This window comes from Phoca vitulina, unplaced genomic scaffold, assembly GCF_004348235.1.
Source record: "Phoca vitulina isolate PV1807 unplaced genomic scaffold, GSC_HSeal_1.0 scaffold5, whole genome shotgun sequence".
In the NCBI taxonomy this organism is placed as follows: domain Eukaryota; kingdom Metazoa; phylum Chordata; class Mammalia; order Carnivora; family Phocidae; genus Phoca; species Phoca vitulina.
In genome coordinates, this window is record NW_022589708.1 from 12225406 (window position 1) to 12246374 (window position 20969).

Consider the following 20969-nt stretch of genomic DNA (forward strand, 5'->3'; position numbering starts at 1 on the left):
GCCCACGTGCAGGGAGCGGGTCATGGTGCCTAGCAATCTGTCACAGTGAATAAAGGGAGGACAGGGAGGCCACGGGGAAGGAGGGTGAAGATCTAGCTCCCTGCACCAGGGATCTGGACTCTGGGAGAAAGCCTTGGGAAAGGCTGCTGGATTTTGTCGGGCAGAAGGTTGGCAGCTCAGAACTGAAAGCCACACTTTCCTCTAGTAGAATGGGCACTGGTACCTGACCAGGTGGTTTCCTCCTTCTTTTTTTTTTTTTCTTTTAATTCCGGTTTTAGTGCACAGGCAGATGCCAGATGGAGGTGGGCCCTGCTTTCCACAGAGTAACACACCATCTAAATCATGCCAGGATAGCCTGCCAAGTAAAAAACCAACAGATTGTCTACTTGGCAGTACGCAGCTAAGTGCGTGTGCACGCACACACGCACGCACACACGCACGCACGCACACACGCATGCATGCACATACGCATGCACGCACACGCATGCATGCACACACGCAGGTCATTTGGATGTAGTACTTCTACGTTAAAAATGTCATGTGCAGGATAGGCTGTAGGCTTGCCTTAGTTTGCTCAGGCTTCCACAGCAAGTACCACAGCCTGGGTGTCCTTAACAATAGAAATTTATTTCCACGCAATTCTGGAGGCTAGAAGTCTGAGATCAAGGTGTCTGTAGGGTTGGTTTCTGAGGCCTCTCTCCTTGGCTTGTAGATGGCTGTCTTCTCCCCGTGTCTGTGCATTGTCTTCCTTCTGTGCATGTCTGTGTCCAAATCTTCTCTCTTGTAAGGACACCAGTCTTGTTGGATGAAGGCTCACCTTAATGACCTCGTTTTAACTTAATTACCTCTTTAAAGATCCTGTCTCCAAATATAGTCATATGCTGAGAGACTCTGGGTTAGGACTTCAACATACAAATTTTAAGGAGACACAGTTCATTCCATAACAAGGCCCCAATGGATTTTTCATTATTTTTGGCTCTAAGTAAATGTAATCACTCCAGAAAGATTGGTGGCTTGAGTATATTTAAAAATATAAACTGTTTGTTCAGGAAGTATTCATTGAGAGCCCTTACTTATAGGCAAGCTCAAGGGTTACAAAGTTAAGTGAGGCGTGGTTTGTGCTGTCCCAGAGTTTAGGTGGGAAAGTGCATGACTAGACCACGGGAGCAATGGTCAAAGAGGTAATGAGCACTTTTGAAATACCCACAGAAGTGAAAGTATCGGGATCCTGGGTGGCTCAGTTGGTTAAGCGTCTGCCTTCAGCTCAGGTCATGATCCCAGGGTCCTGGGATCAAGGCCTGCACCAGGCTCCCTGCTCAGCTGGCAGCCTGCTTCTCCTTCTTCCTGCCACTCCCCCTGCTGTGTGCTCTCTCTCTCTCTGTCTCACTGTCAAAATAAATAAAATCTTAAAAAAGAAAAAGGAAGTATAAGTATCAGTAACATCTCTTTCCGAGAACTGTGATAGAAAATTTAAATAGAGTAATTTAATTGCATGTGTCTTTTTCTCAAGATGCTAAATTAAACCATAGAAATTTAGGGATGGTAGGGACCTGAAAGCTATCTTCTGGTCCAGCTGCTCCCATGTGCCGCAGAGGTTGAGATGGAGTATAGACCCGTGAGGTGCCCTGCACAGGGTCACACAGCAGAGCAGAGCCTAGAAGTCATGCTAGAGTCAGAATCGGCTTCTCCCAGATGATCTGCCCTTTCCAGTCTTATAACTTAACTCTCCGGCACTTCTGGGAGGTAGTTTGTTTTTGGAACTCTTTAGAACAGACTGCTCAAATGCTACCATGCACAACCTTTTCTGTAAGTTAATTATATCTTGGCCCTAAAAGAATATTCAGAGAATTTTTAGAAGTAGTTTATTTAAAAATTGTTATCCAGCATAAAAAGAAACACACTGGCATCCAAAAGGAGAAAGCTTAACCATAAGATAATTTACTATAAAAAGAGATTCAAAATACCTACTTACCACTTTGGAGAGTTTAACATTTCACTTCTAGAGGGCTCCCCTCTGACTTCTTCCACGTCACCTGACGCCATGCCACTCCTTCCCCGAATCACACATTATAGATCTAGGAACTTCTCACATATTTTGAAGGTTTTATTCATTTGCCTCATATCTTAGGAGTGATAAGTTTTATGTGTTTGAATTAGTTATTTTTAGGTCCGTCTTTATTTGCATCTTAAGAATTATATGTCCTCGTCCCTGATCCCAGTGTTCTGAATTGAGGGAACAAGTTTATATTCACCATTCCTGTGCCATTTGTGATTTCCAGAGTCATGATCAAATTCCTCTCAGAGTTTTTATACTTTTAGACTGAGGATTATTAGTAAATCCAATGTGTTTATAAACCTGACCTTGATTTTTTTCCCTCATTGGTGAGTCTTTCTTAAAATGCCATGACCAGGCACACATCTGTCTAGTAGGGGCACCTGGGCCACAGACTCATGTAAGAGCCAAGTAATGCTTTCAGTGCAGCTGAAAGTGCCTTTCCCAAGAATATTTAGCATAGATCAGCATTTGGAGGCATAGTCTGTTGAGCTGAGGCTTGGTTGTACACTCTTGCTGGTACTGGGGTCATTCCATCTGCTGCATATTTATGTAGAAGGAGATGCCCCTGTAGAAGGTGCATGCTGGTAGGCCAGCTTCTAATACTACACTCTTGCTGAAGATGGACGTGGCCACATGTGTCCACCTCCCCATCCCAGCCAATCAAACTGCACTTTGTGCCATTTGTTGAGGAAGGCTGTAAATCAGAGCCTTCCTTTAACTAGCATCTAAAATAAGCGACTTCCTTACTACCGCAGATGGACCTGCAAAGTTTGGATTGATTACATATGACTGTGCCAGACTGAAGTGTTCCATAGGTGACATGTGCTTGGAATTTACAATAAGCAGTTTTTGAGGAAAATATAAAACCAACCTCGTCAAGGCCTACTAAGAAGTTCCCAACTCTGAACCCCACTCAGCCTCTATGCTCAACACATTTTAGGTGTTTCTTTTCTATCACTTATATTTAGCAGTTATAATTTCAGCAGACTTTTTGGGAATTTCCTCTCCTCCCACCTTGAATCAAGCCAAATTGCTAGCATTCCACAGGTGAACTTCTTGCAGGTTGGAAAATGTGGCCTAGGATAGGATGAATATATAACCTCAGTTAGGTGTTTAGCCTTCAGCCATTTCCTGACTTAATTGAGCAAGCAAAGAGTGTTCAAATGAAAAGTAGGGAAAGGATGGTATGCTTCATGTACCATGGACTGCCTGTACTTCCCCCAAACTATAAACGCGTGATGGCAGAACGTGAATATCCATACTCCCATCCATGAGCGCGTGTTTGGAACCGTCCTTGGCTATGCCCAGAGCACAGAGGAGCTATGCAAATGGCAGAGATGGTGCATCGGCAGCCTTGGAGCTGACGCCATCCTCGGAGGAAGAAGACATTCGGCTGGGCACGGTTCGAGAACAGTGAAGAGGGTGTATGTGTGAGCTCCAAAATGATAAAGCATTGTGGAGGTTGGGGTGGAACTTTACCTGGAAGGATGCCACACTTAGGGAGAAGACAGTGAACATGAAGCAGGAGAAAGAGCTCATACCCAGGTAAGGCCAGGAAAATGAAGTTTATTAGCTAATAGTCTTATTTATTATATCTCAGGGAGCCGTGACATAGCCTGTAGGAAAGAGTGCTCTAACCCCTAGAGCGTAGAAGAACACAGCAAGGAAAAGAGAACCAGACATTTGAGTGCTCCCTTGTAAAGGAAGCAGTGATTTGGGTAGCAGTCGCTGTCGGAGCCCAGACAAGACATGTAGGACGTGGTGAAACCCGTCGCTGGTGTCTGCAGACCGGCTGTTAGCAGCGGGGCTCACAGGGCCCTTCACAGCATGGCTGAGTGTGGGTGGTCAGGGAGAATCCACTCAGGCCAGGGGTCAGGCGGCAGGAGCCGAGCAGCCGGCAGGATGGCACAGAGGTGTCGGGCTCACAGCAGGGTGGGGGCATGGGGCACAGCAGGTCCGCCGGAGGAGGCTGATCTGGTGTGGACAGGCGTTGGGGAGGCAGACCCCACACCGGCAGCATGTGTCAGAGGAGCAGATCGCGGTGGCCGGGCCAGTGGGGATGCTGCAGCAGAGCCGAGAGGAGATCCTACAGCAGGACAGGTCAGGAGTAGGGGTTTCGTCTGGCTGACAAGTGTCTTCGTGTCTCAGTGTCCTCTCCTCCGAGCCCGCGCGTCTGTACTCACCGCTCTGGACAGCTGCCCATTGTCCTAGATCATTTTCTTCTGTTTCAGTGTATAGTAGTCTCCATAGCAACATCTAATTACTTTGGTCTTTATCACCTTTAGATGCGTCTTACCTCACTGTTTTGTTGCCAAATTAGGGCTCCTGACAATAGCTATTTGTCACTGCACGGAGAGCTTCATTTCAGTCTTCAAAGGCACTGAGTTGACCTCTAATCATGGAAGAGCTTGGTTGGTTGGTTGGTTGGTATGTTAATTATCCGCCATTCTTCACCACATTTTCTTTCTTTTTAATGAAAACTTCTTATTATAGAAAGTTTTAAATAAACATGAAAGGAAAGAGAAAAGTTGAATGAATCTCATGTTTGAAGCTCTGTCACTCACCTTCAACAGTTATTGGCATGCTGCCATTGTGACTTTACATCTCACACTGTTTTTAGAGCATTTTAAAAACAATCACCAAATATTCTGTCATTTCATCTGTAAACACTTGAGTGTGTCCTCTCTAACAGAGAAAGCCTTTGAAGAGATGGAAGCACTGTACCATTATGACACTCAACAAAGTCAGCGACATTTCTTCTTTGTCTTTGGACACCCTGTCTGTATTCGGTTTCCCCATGTGGTTTATGTGTCTCTGAAGTTTCTTAGATTTTCAAACTGTTCCTTCTCCATTTGTTTGCTTTTTAATGCAGTGTATTTGTTGAAGTAGGGGGGCCCTTTGTCCTGCAGAATTGCCTACATCGTAACCTCGCAGTGTTATGTGGCATGGTCCTTTGTCCCCCATGGTTCCTGTAAACTTGTGGTGATGTTGAAGCTCAGTTTGATTTAGGTTTGGTTTGCTTTTGGGCAAGAATACTTCATAACTGGTACCGCTGCATCACATCGGGAGTCATACAATGTCTGGTTGTCCCACTTTTCGTTTTGATAATAGTGACTAATAGGTTAAGTGGTGCCCACCCCATCCATCCACTTTTCATGGTTTAAGCAGCCATTGATGAAGCCCCATTCTGAAGGCCTCAGGTGTTTCCTGAGAGACCTTTTTTCAGGAGTAGCCAGCTTGGGTTAGCGGGCAGTCATGCCTGGTGGTTTGAGGTGGCCTTGCCTGGGGTCCAGGAAGCTGACCATCAACTGAGGCTGACCCCTCAGGATACAGAGTTATGGGGTTGCATATACAGAACAAAATCCCTTTGGAATTTCTAATTTTACAGTTCTGTTTTTGAAAGTGGGTAAACTTCAAATACTTATTACTTGATCCTTCCCTCACTGGATTCTTGAGTTTATAAGTTTGCAAAGATTGTTTTATTATTTGTTTGAGAATTGAGATTATTATAAAGCTGGCATTTCAAAATTCACAATAGGTTCTGGTATTTAATGCATAAAATAATGCATGCAGAAATAACTAAATTTCAGTTCTAGTTTTAGAAAATACTATTTCTTTGATACTGGGATACGGGTTTGGCTGTTGCAAAACAGACCAGAATAATGGTTTAAAGAAGACAAAAGGTTCATTTCTCTTTTTTGGAAAATTATAAGCTGGTAGGCAGCTCTGAGAGTGGGGCGCTTGTCCCCCAGGGTTGGTCAAGGACTCAAGCTCCTCTCCAATTATCCAGCCCAGGTGTCACCCTCATCCAGGCTCACCCACCACCCCACATTCTAGTCAATGCTAAAGAAGACTTGGAAGGCAAGCATCCCATGGACATGGCTGGGAAAAGCAGTCTTTCTCTTACAGCCCATTGGCCAGAACTCAGTCACATGGCCTTTCTCTGGCCTCAAGTTAGGCTGGGAAATGAAGTCTCCAGCTTGGCAGCAGTGTGCACCTGTGAAACCCAGGGGTTTCACCACTAAAAGGGAGAAGGAAAGTCAGTTAATACTTACTGAATCTCTCTAAGCTTCAGTTTTCTCATTTGTAAAATGGGGGTGAAGATAGTCCCCCTGTTGTGGCTGTTAGAATCACATGCATGAGTGGATAAATGTCATGGAGCATATAATTCAGACCCCTTCACGTATCAGGTTCTCAGTAATTTTTCTCATTTATTGGGCACGTGGGTGGGGAAGCAAAGTGTCAAAGAGCAGAAAGAACACAGGCCTTGGACTCATGGTGGATCTGGGTTTGAATCTTTGTTACTTGTTAGTTCTTGACTGAAGACACATTTACCTGACCTCTCCAACCCTCTGTGAAATGAGAGTTAAAACTTGTAAGAATTTAATGAAAAAGCACGTAAAAACATGTACTAGTGCAATGCCTGATGTGTGGAAGATAATACAGCCCATGATAGCTAACCGGTGAGGTCTGTATAATGTCGTAGGTAAGCATTCCTGATGGGGAGAAATTATTATGTAAAGTTAATTTGAAGAGGACTGTTTCTTTTTTTAATATTTTATTTATTTATTTGAGAGAGAGAGAGAGAAAGAGCGGAGGGAGAGGGACAAGCAGATCCCGTGATCCTTGGGATCATGACCTGAGCTGAAGGCAGATACTTAACTGACTGAGTCATCCAGGCGCCCCTGAAGAGGACTGTTTCTAAGCAGAGTAAACCAGTGACATACAGTCTCTGATCTGTTTATTTTCCGTTTGAATACTTGAAGCTTAAACCTGAGCCACTGTTTTCTAAAGAGTTCTCTGAGAGGTACAGGCATTCAAGCCACCAGAAGTATCCAGTAAAGACGCAGCTCTGATGAGAATCTCTGGGAGTAGAGGTACATCTCCACTTCTTTACAAGTACCTCCGAGAGGATCTTTCTCAGGCTGAAGTTTGGGGTTTCAGGTCGAATGCACACCACTTATATGAGGTATCAGAATACCTGTACAGTATTTTGAGAGAAGAAAGAATAATTTCTCTGGTCTCATTTTAGATAAATAAGATTGGAGCTCTGGGTTTTTTTAAAATGGACTCAGGGATATTTTTTTCCCCCCAGAGGGTTGCAACTTTAAAAATAACACACGTTTGCTCTAAATTCTTTTTAGTTATTGCGAAACCAGAGATTTCCCGCATCCTATCATCACGCTGTGGAAACCGTTGTGAATATGCTGATGCCGCACATCACTCAGAAATTTCGAGATAATCCGGAGGCGTCTAAAAATGCAAATCACAGCCTTGCTGTGTTCATCAAGGTAGGGACCTCAGGGCGCAGAGGGTGTCAGGTCAGTCAAGTGGCGAAATGTTCATTCTAGCAGTGACTAGTATACAGTAAGTGCTCAGTCAATGCCAATGGCGCATTTTTATGCTATAGAATAAACTTGTTAACAGTAAATGCTGATTTCAACCCAACTTTCAAAAAAAAAAAAGCTGGGGCCTAAATACTCACCTTTGTGGCTTGTTTCCCTGCAGAGATGTTTCACCTTCATGGACAGGGGCTTTGTCTTTAAGCAGATCAACAACTACATCAGCTGCTTTGCTCCTGGAGACCCGAAGGTAGCGTGTATGTTACACACTGTTTTTTTGTCTCACAGATTGACATCCAGAAACCCACCTGTTTCTCTGGGCTCACGTCACAGTTTTCTTTCCATCCCAGAGGCACTCTTGTCCCCTTTTGGAGATACTAACTAGTACTTGCATTAATGTGTAAGATATTAGGGATGCAATTCTGGATGTAAAATAAACATACTTACTGATTTCCTCATAAATAACTGAAAAGACTTCTCAACTGCAAAATTAAAAGTATATGTGTTGCGAATCATAGTTTATTTAACATGGTAATGGAAGTAACCATGTAGCCTTTCTCTGGTAGAATTATCTACCTCCTCCCTCCTGTGTCTATTTTAAAGCTCTGCCTTACTCATTTTTTTTATTGTATTAAGTCTGTGTCTATAATTATAAGCTGCCTGAAATCCTTTTTGACGTAGGAGGAACAAAAATAATAAATGTCCTAAGAGTTAGTGGAGGACATTTTTTAATGAAATGTGTTCCCAATTTTCAAACAAATGCCCACAGCCATTCTCAAATCTATAACATAGCATAGAGCACGCAGTTTTAAGAGGGTCAAGAAGCTAACGACTGGTTGTATGATTTCGAATAGGTTTTTAGGACGCTGTATAAAATATTCAGTGAGGCACTTAACTTTCACTAACCATTGTTCCCTGCAGACCCTCTTTGAATACAAGTTTGAATTTCTCCGTGTGGTATGCAATCACGAACATTATATACCTTTGAATTTACCGATGCCATTTGGAAAGGGCAGGATTCAGAGATACCAAGGTAATCTATCTTTATATATGTCAGTCTGAGTCTTTTCACAAAAAGCCCTTCATTTTTAATAAGAGAATGATTCAGATATGACATTAGAATTTTCTGATTTTTTTTTTTTGTTGATGAATTAAGTTTTTTCTAGTTAAATTTCCATTTAAAAAACTATTGATAAAATGTTGTATGGGAACTTAACTTGTCAGCAAACTTATTAGACCTCAGGTCATGTCAGTGTGACTCTTCTTCATTGAAAAATTCCTTTTCTTAAATAGAAATCCATTTTACTTACTCTAGTTTATTTTTATTTGTTTCACTTTTCCTTTTTTCTTATGAATTAGCTTTTCTTTCACCAACTGTGGAGTCAAATGACACTCCTGTAGGTAGGTGTGGGGTGTGACGCTTGCTTTCTTGCATTTTCCTCCTCTAAAAGAAAAAGAATGCAAGTCATTGCTGAAATGCTTATATATGCTCTTCATTTAGGCATTTCTCATATACTTGGATCAGTTTTTAAATTCACTATAAACCAGTGAATTTATTCTCACTGTAGCTAAGATACTGCTGTTAAAACCCCTGGGAGGGATCTGGGTTTTGCTCCTGGAGTCACCAGGTCCTCTAGGATATCTCTATAAGAGGTCAAACAAACAGAACGCCCTGTTTTACTCTAAAAATGTATTATTCCACCATTTTCATAGTCCTTGTCCATAGGGGTGGCAGTAACCTAAATCACAAGCAACATGGCTTTTCACATGCGTTTTATGTTTGCATGTTGAGTCTTTAACTGTTCTGTATCTTCTTAAAGTTTGAAGAGAGTAAATTCATAGAGATTTCTTTGTCTTCACTAAGTCAAATGAATCAAATTAGTCTGTCAGGTCTGTCAGGTAATATTACTACGTTTAGTGCCTTGTATGTACCTGGGGATTGATTATGCCGAAAGAAAAAACAGAAGGATGCCACCAACCTATTAACGACACCCTAAATCAATGGCCTCTGAAATTCAGAGAGAAACACACAAAAGCATTCATTCAGAGACATAAATATCTTTCCCCAAGATCAACTTGGACTGCCTTTTAAGGAGCCAGAAGGGGGATTGGGGCCCTGGAGTTGGCATTCAGCGGTGTCTAGGATGCACATGACTTTGGGAGGCAGTCATGGACAACAAGGATGAAAATCCCTAGCTGTTTTACCTAAGTGAAGTATGTGCAGTATTAGTGATGAGGGCTTAGGAGAGAAAACTAAAGCCAGGAGGGGGGATATGAAATGAGCAGCGGGGCATGTGGGATAGGGTGGCCAGGAAAAGCCTCATGGCCAGGGTGACTTTGGAGTGAGGATCAGAAGAAAGCCAGGAATTGAGTGTCCTGGGTCGAGGGAACAACTGGGTATTTGGCATCCCAAATGCAACCTGGCCCACCTGTCTGGTCTTACTCCCCACTATTCCCCACACTTCAGACATTCCTGCTGACTCCCAGCTCCTCAAACATGGGCTTGCCCACCCTGACATTCCTCAGCCTCACACAGCCTCCTCTCTGGGGGAATCTTCGCCTTGCTCCCCAGATAGTCACTCAGCACCTCTTATGTGGAGCCTGCCACGTCTCCTTCTGCCCTCTCCTAGGACCCCAACCTCATTCCAAACCTTGTCTCACTCCCCTCACCTTGCAGTCATTTACTAACCCACCTGTACTTGGAGACTGTGACTCTCTTCCTTTCTCCTATCAGGGTACTGAGGGTAGTCCTTTATACCCTATGGCTGGGCAGTGAATGTGTGCTGATGCCCACCTTCCCCTATACCCTGTAGGGTCCTGTTTTTTTGTCCTACAGAGCTGAGGGACATGAAATCCTTCAGGTGCCCAGGAGACTCTTAAAAGCTCTTAGTAGACCATCAGGGTATTTGGTGGCAAGGGGGGCTGCCCTCGGCAGGTGGGTGTGGGTCACCTACAGATAATGTACCTTATGACACTGATAGGAGTACATGTTTTTAGCATTCCCCTTCCTCTCCCTTCTTACCTGTTCCCCCCTTCTCTGCATGCATGCACATGCACAGTTAAACCCATAGTATTTTCGTAAGGGCTTTATGTGAATTCAAGCTGTGCACTGTCATTAGGGTAAACAAAGCTTAAAAAACCATACAGTGGACGTGATTATTCTGGAAAGATGGGTACTTTCCCTTGCTTCTGCATAGGACTTGGGTCAGTATTTTGGATAGGTTTAGAAGTAACTAATAGGGAATCAAAGTCAAAGAAGGTGTCTATAGATTTTCCTCTAGTAATAGATTCAGTATAAGAATTCAGATCCTAGCTACAGCTTACTGAAAGGTATATTTCAGCTTTAGATGGATGTGTAGCCACTTTTATTTACCCTCCTTCAGTAGATTTCACGTTTCCTTCTATCCGCTCTCTGGAAGAGCTTCCCGTTTGATCATTTAGCTTGCTGATGATTTACTAGTTTAGTTTGGTGTTTTGTGTATTTCAGTGTTAGTTTATATTAGTTTTTTTTTAACTTGCTTTTAGAGGTGCAGAAGTATTGAATATATTTTTAAAAATCATGTTAAATAAGTTCTTCATTCAGGGACAGCAGAATAAAGAGGTTATATGCTAACTTGTTCATTTTAAACACATTGGGTTTTAATGGGAATATACAGGCTTTCATGACCAGGAAATAGATTAACGAACTCAAGTAGTAAAGGAAAATTTTAAGAGACCATGTATATTTATTCTTTCTTTAATTACATGTTTGTTATGTACAAATTACTTCTCTATAACGTCAATTAGACAGTAACTTTATTTTTTACCTGCATGTAAATAACAAAATTTCATTTGTAATATAACATGCTGTATGTTCTAAAAATTGGTATTAAAACTATTCACTAACTTAATATTTATGCAAGATGTAATGTCTTCTAAAATCAAAATCCAGTGCAGTTATCTGTATTTAAATTTAAGAGTCTGATGTGATAAGAAGTGGAGCAGTATTTTAGATAATTGACCTTTTCACACTTGAAGCTACATCTAATCATCTGTTGACACACAGGGTGGGCTGAATGTAAAGGGTGGTTTTGACTTTTATTTTATTCAAAATGCGTGATAGCCTCTGTAACTAAAGCAGTATCTATCCTCATTTCAGATCTCCAGCTTGACTACTCATTAACAGATGAGTTCTGCAGAAACCACTTCTTGGTGGGACTGTTACTGAGGGAGGTGGGGACCGCCCTCCAGGAGTTTAGGGAAGTCCGGCTGATTGCCATCAGCGTGCTCAAGAACCTGCTGATAAAGCATTCTTTTGATGACAGATATGCTTCAAGGGTGAGTGGACTCTAATGGAAGGAAATACGGATTGATAAATGTCCTTTATTTTAAGTAATATGAAGAAAGTAACCAGTTAGAGAATTAATGGTAACAGCACTAAGACTCTTCTCTGTTTACACACTAAAATCTAATAGAGGTCTTTATTTATTTATTTATTTTTAAAGATTATATTTATTTATTTGTCAGAGAGAGCACAAGCAGGGGGAGCAGCAGAGGGAGAAGCAGGCTCCCCACTGAGCCCGACACAGGGCTTGATCTCAGGACACTGGGATCGTGACCTGAGCTGAAGGCAGGTGCTCAACCGACTGAGCCACCCAGGCGCCCCCTTATAGCAGTCTTTATAGGAAGGATCCAAATGCAGGAGATGGCCAGTGCCAGCTCAGTCCATCATTCAGTTCTCAGAGCCATGGGATAAACTTGCGCCGTGTGCCTTTATTTCAGAGCCATCAAGCAAGGATAGCCACTCTCTACCTGCCTCTGTTCGGTCTGCTGATTGAGAATGTCCAGCGGATCAACGTGAGGGATGTGTCACCCTTCCCTGTGAACCCCGGCAGTGTACGTAAGCATACAGACCTGGACACAGCCTGCATTTGTTTCCTGTGGCTACTGTAACCAAGCAACACACATGGGGTGGCCAAAACCAACAGAAATTCATTCTCTCCTAGTCAGGAGGCCAGAAGTCCAAAGTCAAGGTATCCACAGGGTTGGTTCCTTCTGGAGGCTGTGTGTGAAAAGTTTGTTCCATGCCTCTCTTCTAGCTTCCAGGGCTTGCCCAAAATCCTTGCATTCTTCGGCTTGTGGCAGCATCATTACAGTCTTGGCCTCTATCTTCACACGGCCTTCTTCCTGGTGTGTATCTGTACAATCTCTGAAATCCTCTCCTTTTCTTACAAGAACACCAGTGATTGGATGGATGGCTCCTAATCCAGGATGACTTCATTTTACCTTCCATCTTAATCACATCTACAAAGATCCTATTTCCGAATAAGGTCACATTTTGAGGGTCCAGGTGGACATAAATTTGGGGGGATACTATTCAACCCAAGACACACCCATTCTTTTTTCTTTTTTTTTTTGCCACTAAAACCATAATAATCCATAGTACTCCTGATTAATTGCATTTCTGGCTAAGATGGGGTCAGTCAGTAAACCTTCAACTCTTAGGCTGAAAATCATTATTTAAAACCATGCTTTCCTGATGGACCATACCTTGTAAGACATAAGGACCTTCTCTATACATTCAACAAAAATTTATGGGGAGAGGAGGTTAAAAAGAAAAGCGTAGTTCTAACCTGTGTAGTATGAGAGCTCCATGCTAGCTCATTCTGATGGTAACATGCTACACAGTCTTGGAAAAGCCACATCTTTGGGCTAAAATTTCTCTGTCCCTGTTAAATTAGATGTCAGGGAGGCCAACATGAGTGACATATGGCCCCACCTCCAAAAACTGACCACTTTATATTATCTTCATGCAGTCATTGGAAGATGGATTGGAAATTAAGTTGACTGAAGGATGATCCCAGAAATGATCTCAAAATGTTTAGGGTGGAGACTGTTTGGCATTCATTTGCACAGTGCTACCAGTGCAGTAATTTCCTTTTCCCTTTTATTCTGGGCCCATGAACGAGCTCAGTTGTTAGTCTTTCCACCTTGTGATTATTACATACACTTGGGGAATTTTCATGTTGTGTTTTGTCCCTTCCCCCCCACAGTGATGCATTGTCCTGAGTTTTAATGCTGTCTCTCCACCTCTGAATACATGTCCTAAATAATGGCACACTGAGACGCGCCACATGTGTAGAATGTGTTCTGTAGTTCCGAAGGGCACTAATCTCACCCCATACAATGTTGTGTTTCACACGTGTATTCTCTGAACCTGTCTGCTTTTCTGATCCGAATAAGGAATTCAGGGTATAATGCTACCTCTTGTAGTTCTCCAATCCTGAGAAAATCACCAAAGAAAAATCCCTTTTATGACAGAACTTCAAAATTAACCTAATTTCTCCACTGACTGAGAGTTCGCACGAAGCTGCAAGCTTGCAGAGCTTTCCAGGGCTGCTATTGTCACTGTTGCTCATTTGGGAGGATTTCGGATGTGAGAGAAAAACCAGTGTTCCAGTTAGAAAGAGCCTGTGAGGCTTTTCCTGAGGGAAGAAACAATCTGAGGAAATGCTGGGCATCCGAGCTCTGGTGGGGGGACGTGCTAGGCCTTCTGGGGCAACAGACAGTGACTTTGCGGACCAAGCCGGCTCTGCGCGCAGACCCGCGCCGCGTCTGATCCATGCTCCTGCCTCTGGTCGTGCGCGCCGGGCGCCGGCCTACCCCACGCGGCGCGTCCCCGCCAGGCCCTTGCGTCCTGCGCCGGCACGCGCCCCCCACTAACGAGAACAGCTCTTTGAAAGTCATCTCCGGTTATCTCTTCTTCCCCTCCGGTGGGACAGACTGTGAAGGAGGACTCGCTGCCAGCCGCGACCCCGCTGGTGACGCCGCAGAAGCCTGGCATCGCGCCGGACAGCAGCCTGCACAAGGACCTCTTCGGCGCCATCTCCGGCCTCGGTAAGGCTCGCGCGCGGGTCGCGGCCCTCTGCTCTGATCCTGCGCGCGCCTGCGTCCAGCGCGAGGGGGCCGCCGCGCCCCTCACCGGACGGTCTCGGAGTGCAGGGTTCTGCCCCGACTGTTCTTGGCCTGGTCTTGATATTTGATGATTGCAACCCCTCAGCTCGACCCTGAAATACAGACCCCCGAATTGGCAGGCACTGCAGATTCGGTACACCCTGATCACGGGCTTGTGCTGTTTGCTGGTAGTGCCTACGTTAATGTCGTATTTTAAACTTTCACATTGGATTTTTAGAAAAGGAATGTCTTCGCAGGTGTGGGGGGGCGGGGTGGGATGTGGATAGGATTTATTTGTGGGGATAGTGATTTCGATGAAATGTGATAGAATAATTACCGAGGAGATAGTGGTCTATGGCAAGAATACAGTTCTAAAATCGGTTTTCTAAAATCTTCTTTCCTAGGATATTTTTCTCTCTGATATAATGTAAGAGCAACCCCCATGGGGAAGAAAACAGATGGCATAAGTCAAGATTCAAATTGAGTAGTACTCTGTAAGAAAATGCCTGAGAAATGTACTTATTAATATTCTGACTAATTGAGCACCTGTGCCAAATCCTTCATAAAGATAATGGTACAAAAAGAAAGTAGATGTGTCTTCACAGAATTGTCACAAACACTCACAGGTTTATTCTGTCTTTATTTCTCTCTTTGACTACATTTTGAATAAATGAAGCATCCTGCTGTGGCCAGTGCTTGGGACACCCAGTGGGTGGAATTAACTCACAGGGCAGAATAAAGGGCAGTCCTCTTCGCCCTTTAATTTGCAGGAGTATTGTTTATTCTGAATTTATGGCCTTACCTTCTTTGTTGTTCTTGACGTCAAGAGGCTGTTTCATGTAGGTGATGAAAGTGAGCAGAATGTAAAATCAGAAACCCCACACTAATGTCCAGATTTACCCTACAGTACCAGTCTTTAATCTTACTAATGCTTGTGTATATTTTTCATAGTTGTAGTTATCTCATTAGGCATCGTAAAGATTAAGTGAGTTAATTCATGCGGAATGCTCAGAGCAGAGACTGACTGTATTTGCCTTTCTCCTGGGGCCCTCACTTGTCTTCTTTGCCCTGCTCTGCCCACACACCCAGCCACTGCTCCAGGGGTGGGAAAGGGACTTTCATGGGAAGATTTTGTCTGCAGGAGCTCACAGCACTGGCTTTAAGGTCAGACAGAGGTGGTTTGGGATCCATACTCCATCAATTACTAATTGCCCTGAGCAGCATGTCTCTCCTCTTTGCCCTCAGTGTCCACATCTCCAAAACAGAGTCATGGCAAGGAGTGGAAAGCTTATGCGACGTGCACAGTGCTCAGCATGGTGACATTATCTGACTGCCATTATAACAAGCACAATTCTTCAGTGTTATGCATGCTTTGTGATACACTCTCGGTAGCCAATTTCATGACTCTTGGGGCCCAGGAATGTGTTGAAATCTTAACTCCCTGACCAATACTCTGTAGGATTCAAGACTCTGGAAATGATCAAACCAGAATGAGGTGATACTTTGACTGTGACTTTATTTTCCAATTCTGCATCACCTTGTTAGGGTGTAGGTTGCCTTGAGAACGTAAAGATGAGCCATTGGGTATCATTACCAAGACTCGAACGGCATTAATGACCTTCAATTGCTCTGTGTTCACGATGAAGTTATGAAAAGTATCAGAGACTGATTTAATCCCTTTTCACTCTCTTAAATTTCAAGATCTGAATCCACTTTTCTTAGGAATTCAACCTAACAGACTTGTTTATCCTCAGGCTTCATCTCTATTACCCCCATCTTTAAAGACTTAAGTCCTTGTTCCCTTTTAGAAATGCCTTCCAGAAAAGCCCCCACCTTTGAACTGGGTTTGCTAGTTTTCTGGTAGCTTTTCTTTTATTCACTGAGGGGTTTCCAGTTAACTTGAGTCCTGGTTCTTATCCTTCAAGAGCAGACTTTCTCCTTACATCTCTATTTAGTAGAAATCCTCTTTCCTCACTTATTGAGAATGCACCTTCAGCATTGTTTTTAAATGCCTTTGGAACTTCGTGCATGAAGATTTCTAGAACTGTTCATTGCCTGGATGAATCTACTCCGAGATCATATTCGTTTTAAAAGGCACACATTCTTAGGCTCAGGGTTCCCTTTTCTACCTGCTCAGTGGTTTGCATTGGGCTGTCTATACAAAGAAGACAGAAGTGAACCAAATTTCTTTTCATTTTACTTACATGTTGTTTAAGATTTTTAAAATGCACTGGGCTGAGATATTAAGTACAAACACACACACACACATACACACACACACACACAATGGGAATATAGTTCTACTAAACATGTTGATTTTGATTTATTGCATTTCCATCTGTTTGCCTTAGATTAGGACTCCATTTCTGGAACGGAGCCTAAAACCCTGGGAATTTAAGGTCTAATTTTACTTTACTGAGGACCTCTTTCTCATGATCATTATGTTCTACATTAAATATGAAGTATGGTTATATTAGGAGGACTATAATTATAAGTTGGTCATAAAGTATGTTTTATCTCTTAAGTATAGAAAAAGGCTCATAGTTTTTTCGTAGGTTTTTACCTGTTCCCCATGACAATCCATCACACAGTTTCTGTTCTGGGATGAGGCAGCCTGGGACCAGTGGTTTACATGTTCCAGCCATCACTTACATTTTTACATTTTCAAATTCCCCTGGTGGTTCTTTTCTTAATTTTAATATGCTGATTCAGTTTCGGGGATGTTGGTGATGGATAAACCTGAGTGTTAGGTAGAGGGAGGGATTAACTTAGAATGTGTCTCAGGGGTACCTGGGTGGCTCAGTGGGTTGAGCATCCAACTCAATTTTGGCTCGGGATGGGATCTCAGGGTCTTGAGATCGAGCCCCACGTTGGGCTCCATGCTCAGCGTGGGGTCTGCTTGGGATTCTTTCTCTCCCTCTACCCCTCCCCGCCTCCCACTCTAAATAAATAGATAGGTAGATAGATAATCTTTAAAAAAAGGAAGTGTCTCAGTCCGTGACAGCTAATTTGCATCCTAAAATCTGAAAATGGCTGGCCTGTTCTGAGGTGTTGGGTGTGGGAGGCCGTGCTTACAGCTTGCTGGAGCATGGTGCCAAGAGGCTCTTCATACAGCGTGCACAGCCAGCCAGGCCTTTGAGCTGGAGGCATGCCTTTTGGTTCAGCATGGAATGTACAAGTTTGATAGTTGTTTTAAATTATGTGATATACTTAAATCTTATCTAAGCAGGAATTCAATCTATTACTTTTAAAAATTCCATAGCACTGAGGTGGGGGCTGATTTCTGACTTCAAATGCTGTTTTTTTCATGGATGTCACACATTTTATTTCTAAGATACGTTTCATTTCTGCTCAGAACTGTTGTAGAGATTCCCAAACATTCTCCGTTCACAGCACGCTTATTGTCACAGTAATTTTTTCATCGAGTCCCCAGGCCAGAGTAAATACCCAACAGTTCTGTTTATGAGGTACTTGGAGCCACATAACCTAATTAGTTCTTATATCTGAACAACTTAGTAGGTATTTGAAAAAAAATACACATAGAAAAAATTATTTTTAATAACCACAGCCATTACCAATGGGATGTGAGTGCTTGTGAGGCACCGCCCAGCTTCTCAAATTTGGAGTCAGATTGCTCACCACCATCTTCATTTCCTGTTCCACATTGATTTTCACCCAGTACCTGCTTTTTATCATAGCAACCACCAAATCCCTAGTTTCACAAAGATAGGACATCATCGAAAGGAATGTAGCACGATCTAACATTGAAACTGCAGTTTCGGTAGAAACTGCAGTTTTGAGCATCATCGTGTTTTTCTTGAAAATGTAAAACATCCCAAGACACCCCTGTGAGTTTCCTAGGGCACCTCAGCATATAGTTTGAATACTGTGGCTTATTGCATGGTTTCATTTTTTGATTTGATAGTTGTAGATGGATTTATCTTTTTAACTTTTTTAATGTCTTTGTCTCATTCTGGAACAGTGTGTGTTCCTTTAGTCTGAGAAATCAAAGGTAGCTTCACATAAGTGAATTCTTGGTTATGTCTGAATGTTTCGGCTTATGGCCTGGTTCTTTAAAGGTGAGGTAGTTAAATGAAACTCTTGAACCAGCTTAGCAAAAAAAAAATAAGTGCCGTAGAAGCAATTTCCCTTAAAGTATACTGCTTATGTTTATCTTGTTGTATCTCACCAAGTCTTTGGTCTTGGCTTAATTTCTGTTTAGCTTCTCCGTATACAACGTCAACTCCAAACATCAATAGTGTGAGAAATGCTGATTCAAGAGGATCTCTCATAAGCACAGATTCGGGGAACAGCCTTCCAGAAAGGAATAGTGAGAAAAGCAATTCCCTGGATAAGGTAATTTCTTTTCATATAACTTAAGTGTTTCTTACAGCTAATGGATTTAGCCCCAGAGTAACCCATGCTTCATGTTCTGGTGTTCATTAAGTGTGACTTTTTTTTTTTTTTAAATAACTCCGTTAACCTGGAGTTAGTATCAGAGTTATGATCAGAGTATTATCTAAGGATGGGGCCCATTTCCTGAAATCCCCCCAATTTTTGTTTCCAAGATTTCACATCAGGGCAGTGTTTACAGTGGAGGACCTTGAGCAAATAGTTTCGGCAGGTTGGACAGGTAGGGAGATCAAAATGCCACTTGTTTAGAATCGCCGTGGTCTGTATGCCGGAGAATACCATTTATACACAGTTATCCATGCAAATGGGTGTTGAGTCCAGAGCCAGCTCCAGAAAAATTAATTGATCATCTAGGTGATTCAGGGATAAGGCTTTATTTGTAACCAACTCACACTGGTACCCCCAACACAACACATCCTCCTTATATTTAACATTTTTTCTTGAAATAATCAAGGGTCAAACTATTTGGAACTTTGTGGGAATGGATAAAGCTTGAATTTAAACCTGGAACAATGATAGATTGGTGTTGCCTTAGCCACTGTTTTCCTAAGTTATTTCAAGTTATAGGCAAGCACACATACCAATAAACAGGTGAACTACTTAGGGATGTATTTCTAGTTCTCAGAAACGTGCAAGATGTCCTTCAGCATCAGGTTTGTCATTGTACCTACATTTCTGTGGCTGGCAATGACACAATTATCCTTCAGTGTGGTTCTGTTAGAGGTGTGAGCATCTCAGTGTGGGTGTGTGTCATGACGCGTTGAACTTTCCCCTTGACCGTGACTTGCCTTCATGTGTAGAGTGAGAAGCTGCTCAGGAGGCATTCTGCTTGCGTCATACGCAGTCCTGGAGAGGAAGAAGAGAACTGCCAGTCAGCCAGGAAAAACCGGGTCACTGTGGATTTTTCCCTTCTAACAATCCCACCTTTGCCAGAGGAAACTTTGCATGCGGCACCTTCCCTCCCACTGCAAGAAGTACTGGGTTCTCCTAGTGGCCCTGGCGAAGTGGGTGGGCAAAATGATGCATTCACACTACTGTTTTGCCACTAACTGCACCTGTATTTCTTCCTATATAAAAATACTCATGTATGATATTAATTAAACCTGTTTACTGTATATTTTTTTCAATTGCCCCCCAATACCTCGAATGAAAGATAATTTTTTTATTGATCTTTCTGCTTTGGTATTTGCCAAAAAAAATTAAAAAATCCTGCTTTCAATTGGCAATATAACTTTGAAGATTTTAAAATCTCCTGTGTTTTTTTAATCAGGAGATGAGATTCTTTTTCTTTTTTTTTTTCTAATGTGAACCCCTTGAACATGTAAGCTTGCTGTCTAGTGGCAAAACTGCTCTCACCCTGTGCCCTGTGCTTTCTGAAGTTTGCAGTGTTGAGCTAAGCTGATGAGGGAATGATCTCATCAGTTTAGGGTCTTTGGCAAGCTCTGCTGAGGTGTCCCTGTTTGTTCCTATTGGGCACCTGCCTATTGTTTTCCCCCCAAGGGTGCCCCATGATGTCAGCTGAATGACAGGGACTCAGCCCTAGGCTTTTGTGGCTGGTACACAACAGGAGTGTAGATTTTATTTGCTCTTTCAGCCACTGGCATTCTCCTGAGGATATGGTTGGTTCTGTGGTGTCTTCTGACTCATCATTTCTGTGTTTGATCCTAACACTCATCCTTTTTTGCATGAGATTGTACTTGACATTTTAGAACTAAGCTGATAGCTACAGCTAAGGTTACCCAGTTTGAAAAGTCTGTGCCTGCTGGCTTGTCTCTCAGGATAGTATGCAAAGGAGGCAAGCCAGAGCTTCTGTGGACTAGCACCTGTGTGTGTATTTGGTGACGGTGTGCCTGTGGTTTGTCGACAAATGAGTTACACCTTCCAGTTTGTGTGATTTGACTCAATTCTAAGAACCTTTCTCTTCCAAGGGAGAAAAATGAACCTAATTTTGTTTTACTTGGAATGATGGCTTTAAAAAATCACCTGTATTTCCTTTTTTTAGCACCAACAAAGTGGCACTTTGGGAAATTCTGTGGTTCGTTGTGACAAACTTGACCAGTCGGAGATTAAGAGCCTGCTGATGTGTTTCCTCTACATCTTAAAAAGCATGTCTGATGGTAGGTAAAAGGGAAGTTGTCGGTTTTACTTTGTTTCAGTCTTCAGTTTCTTTTTTTAAAACTTGTAATTGCTTGAAAGGATAGAAGGACTTAAAAAGCTTTTCTTCC

General features: G+C 42.7%; 1 protein-coding gene and 1 pseudogene across 20 annotated transcripts in view; one reads left to right on the forward strand and one right to left on the reverse strand.

The window, feature by feature from the left end:
• DOCK9 (dedicator of cytokinesis 9) overlaps window positions 1-20969 on the forward strand; it is a 283110-nt gene that overhangs the window by 204208 nt on the left and 57933 nt on the right. For all 20 annotated transcript variants that reach the window (XM_032402708.1, XM_032402715.1, XM_032402713.1 and 17 more), the window contains exons 28-35: window positions 7201-7347; window positions 7565-7648; window positions 8320-8431; window positions 11537-11715; window positions 12160-12273; window positions 14160-14274; window positions 18554-18687; window positions 20747-20861. In XM_032402708.1, coding sequence (XP_032258599.1) covers window positions 7201-7347; window positions 7565-7648; window positions 8320-8431; window positions 11537-11715; window positions 12160-12273; window positions 14160-14274; window positions 18554-18687; window positions 20747-20861 — 1000 coding nt within the window. The remainder of the gene's footprint in view (window positions 1-7200; window positions 7348-7564; window positions 7649-8319; window positions 8432-11536; window positions 11716-12159; window positions 12274-14159; window positions 14275-18553; window positions 18688-20746; window positions 20862-20969) is intronic.
• Window positions 1421-6661, reverse strand: LOC116631515 (annotated as a pseudogene).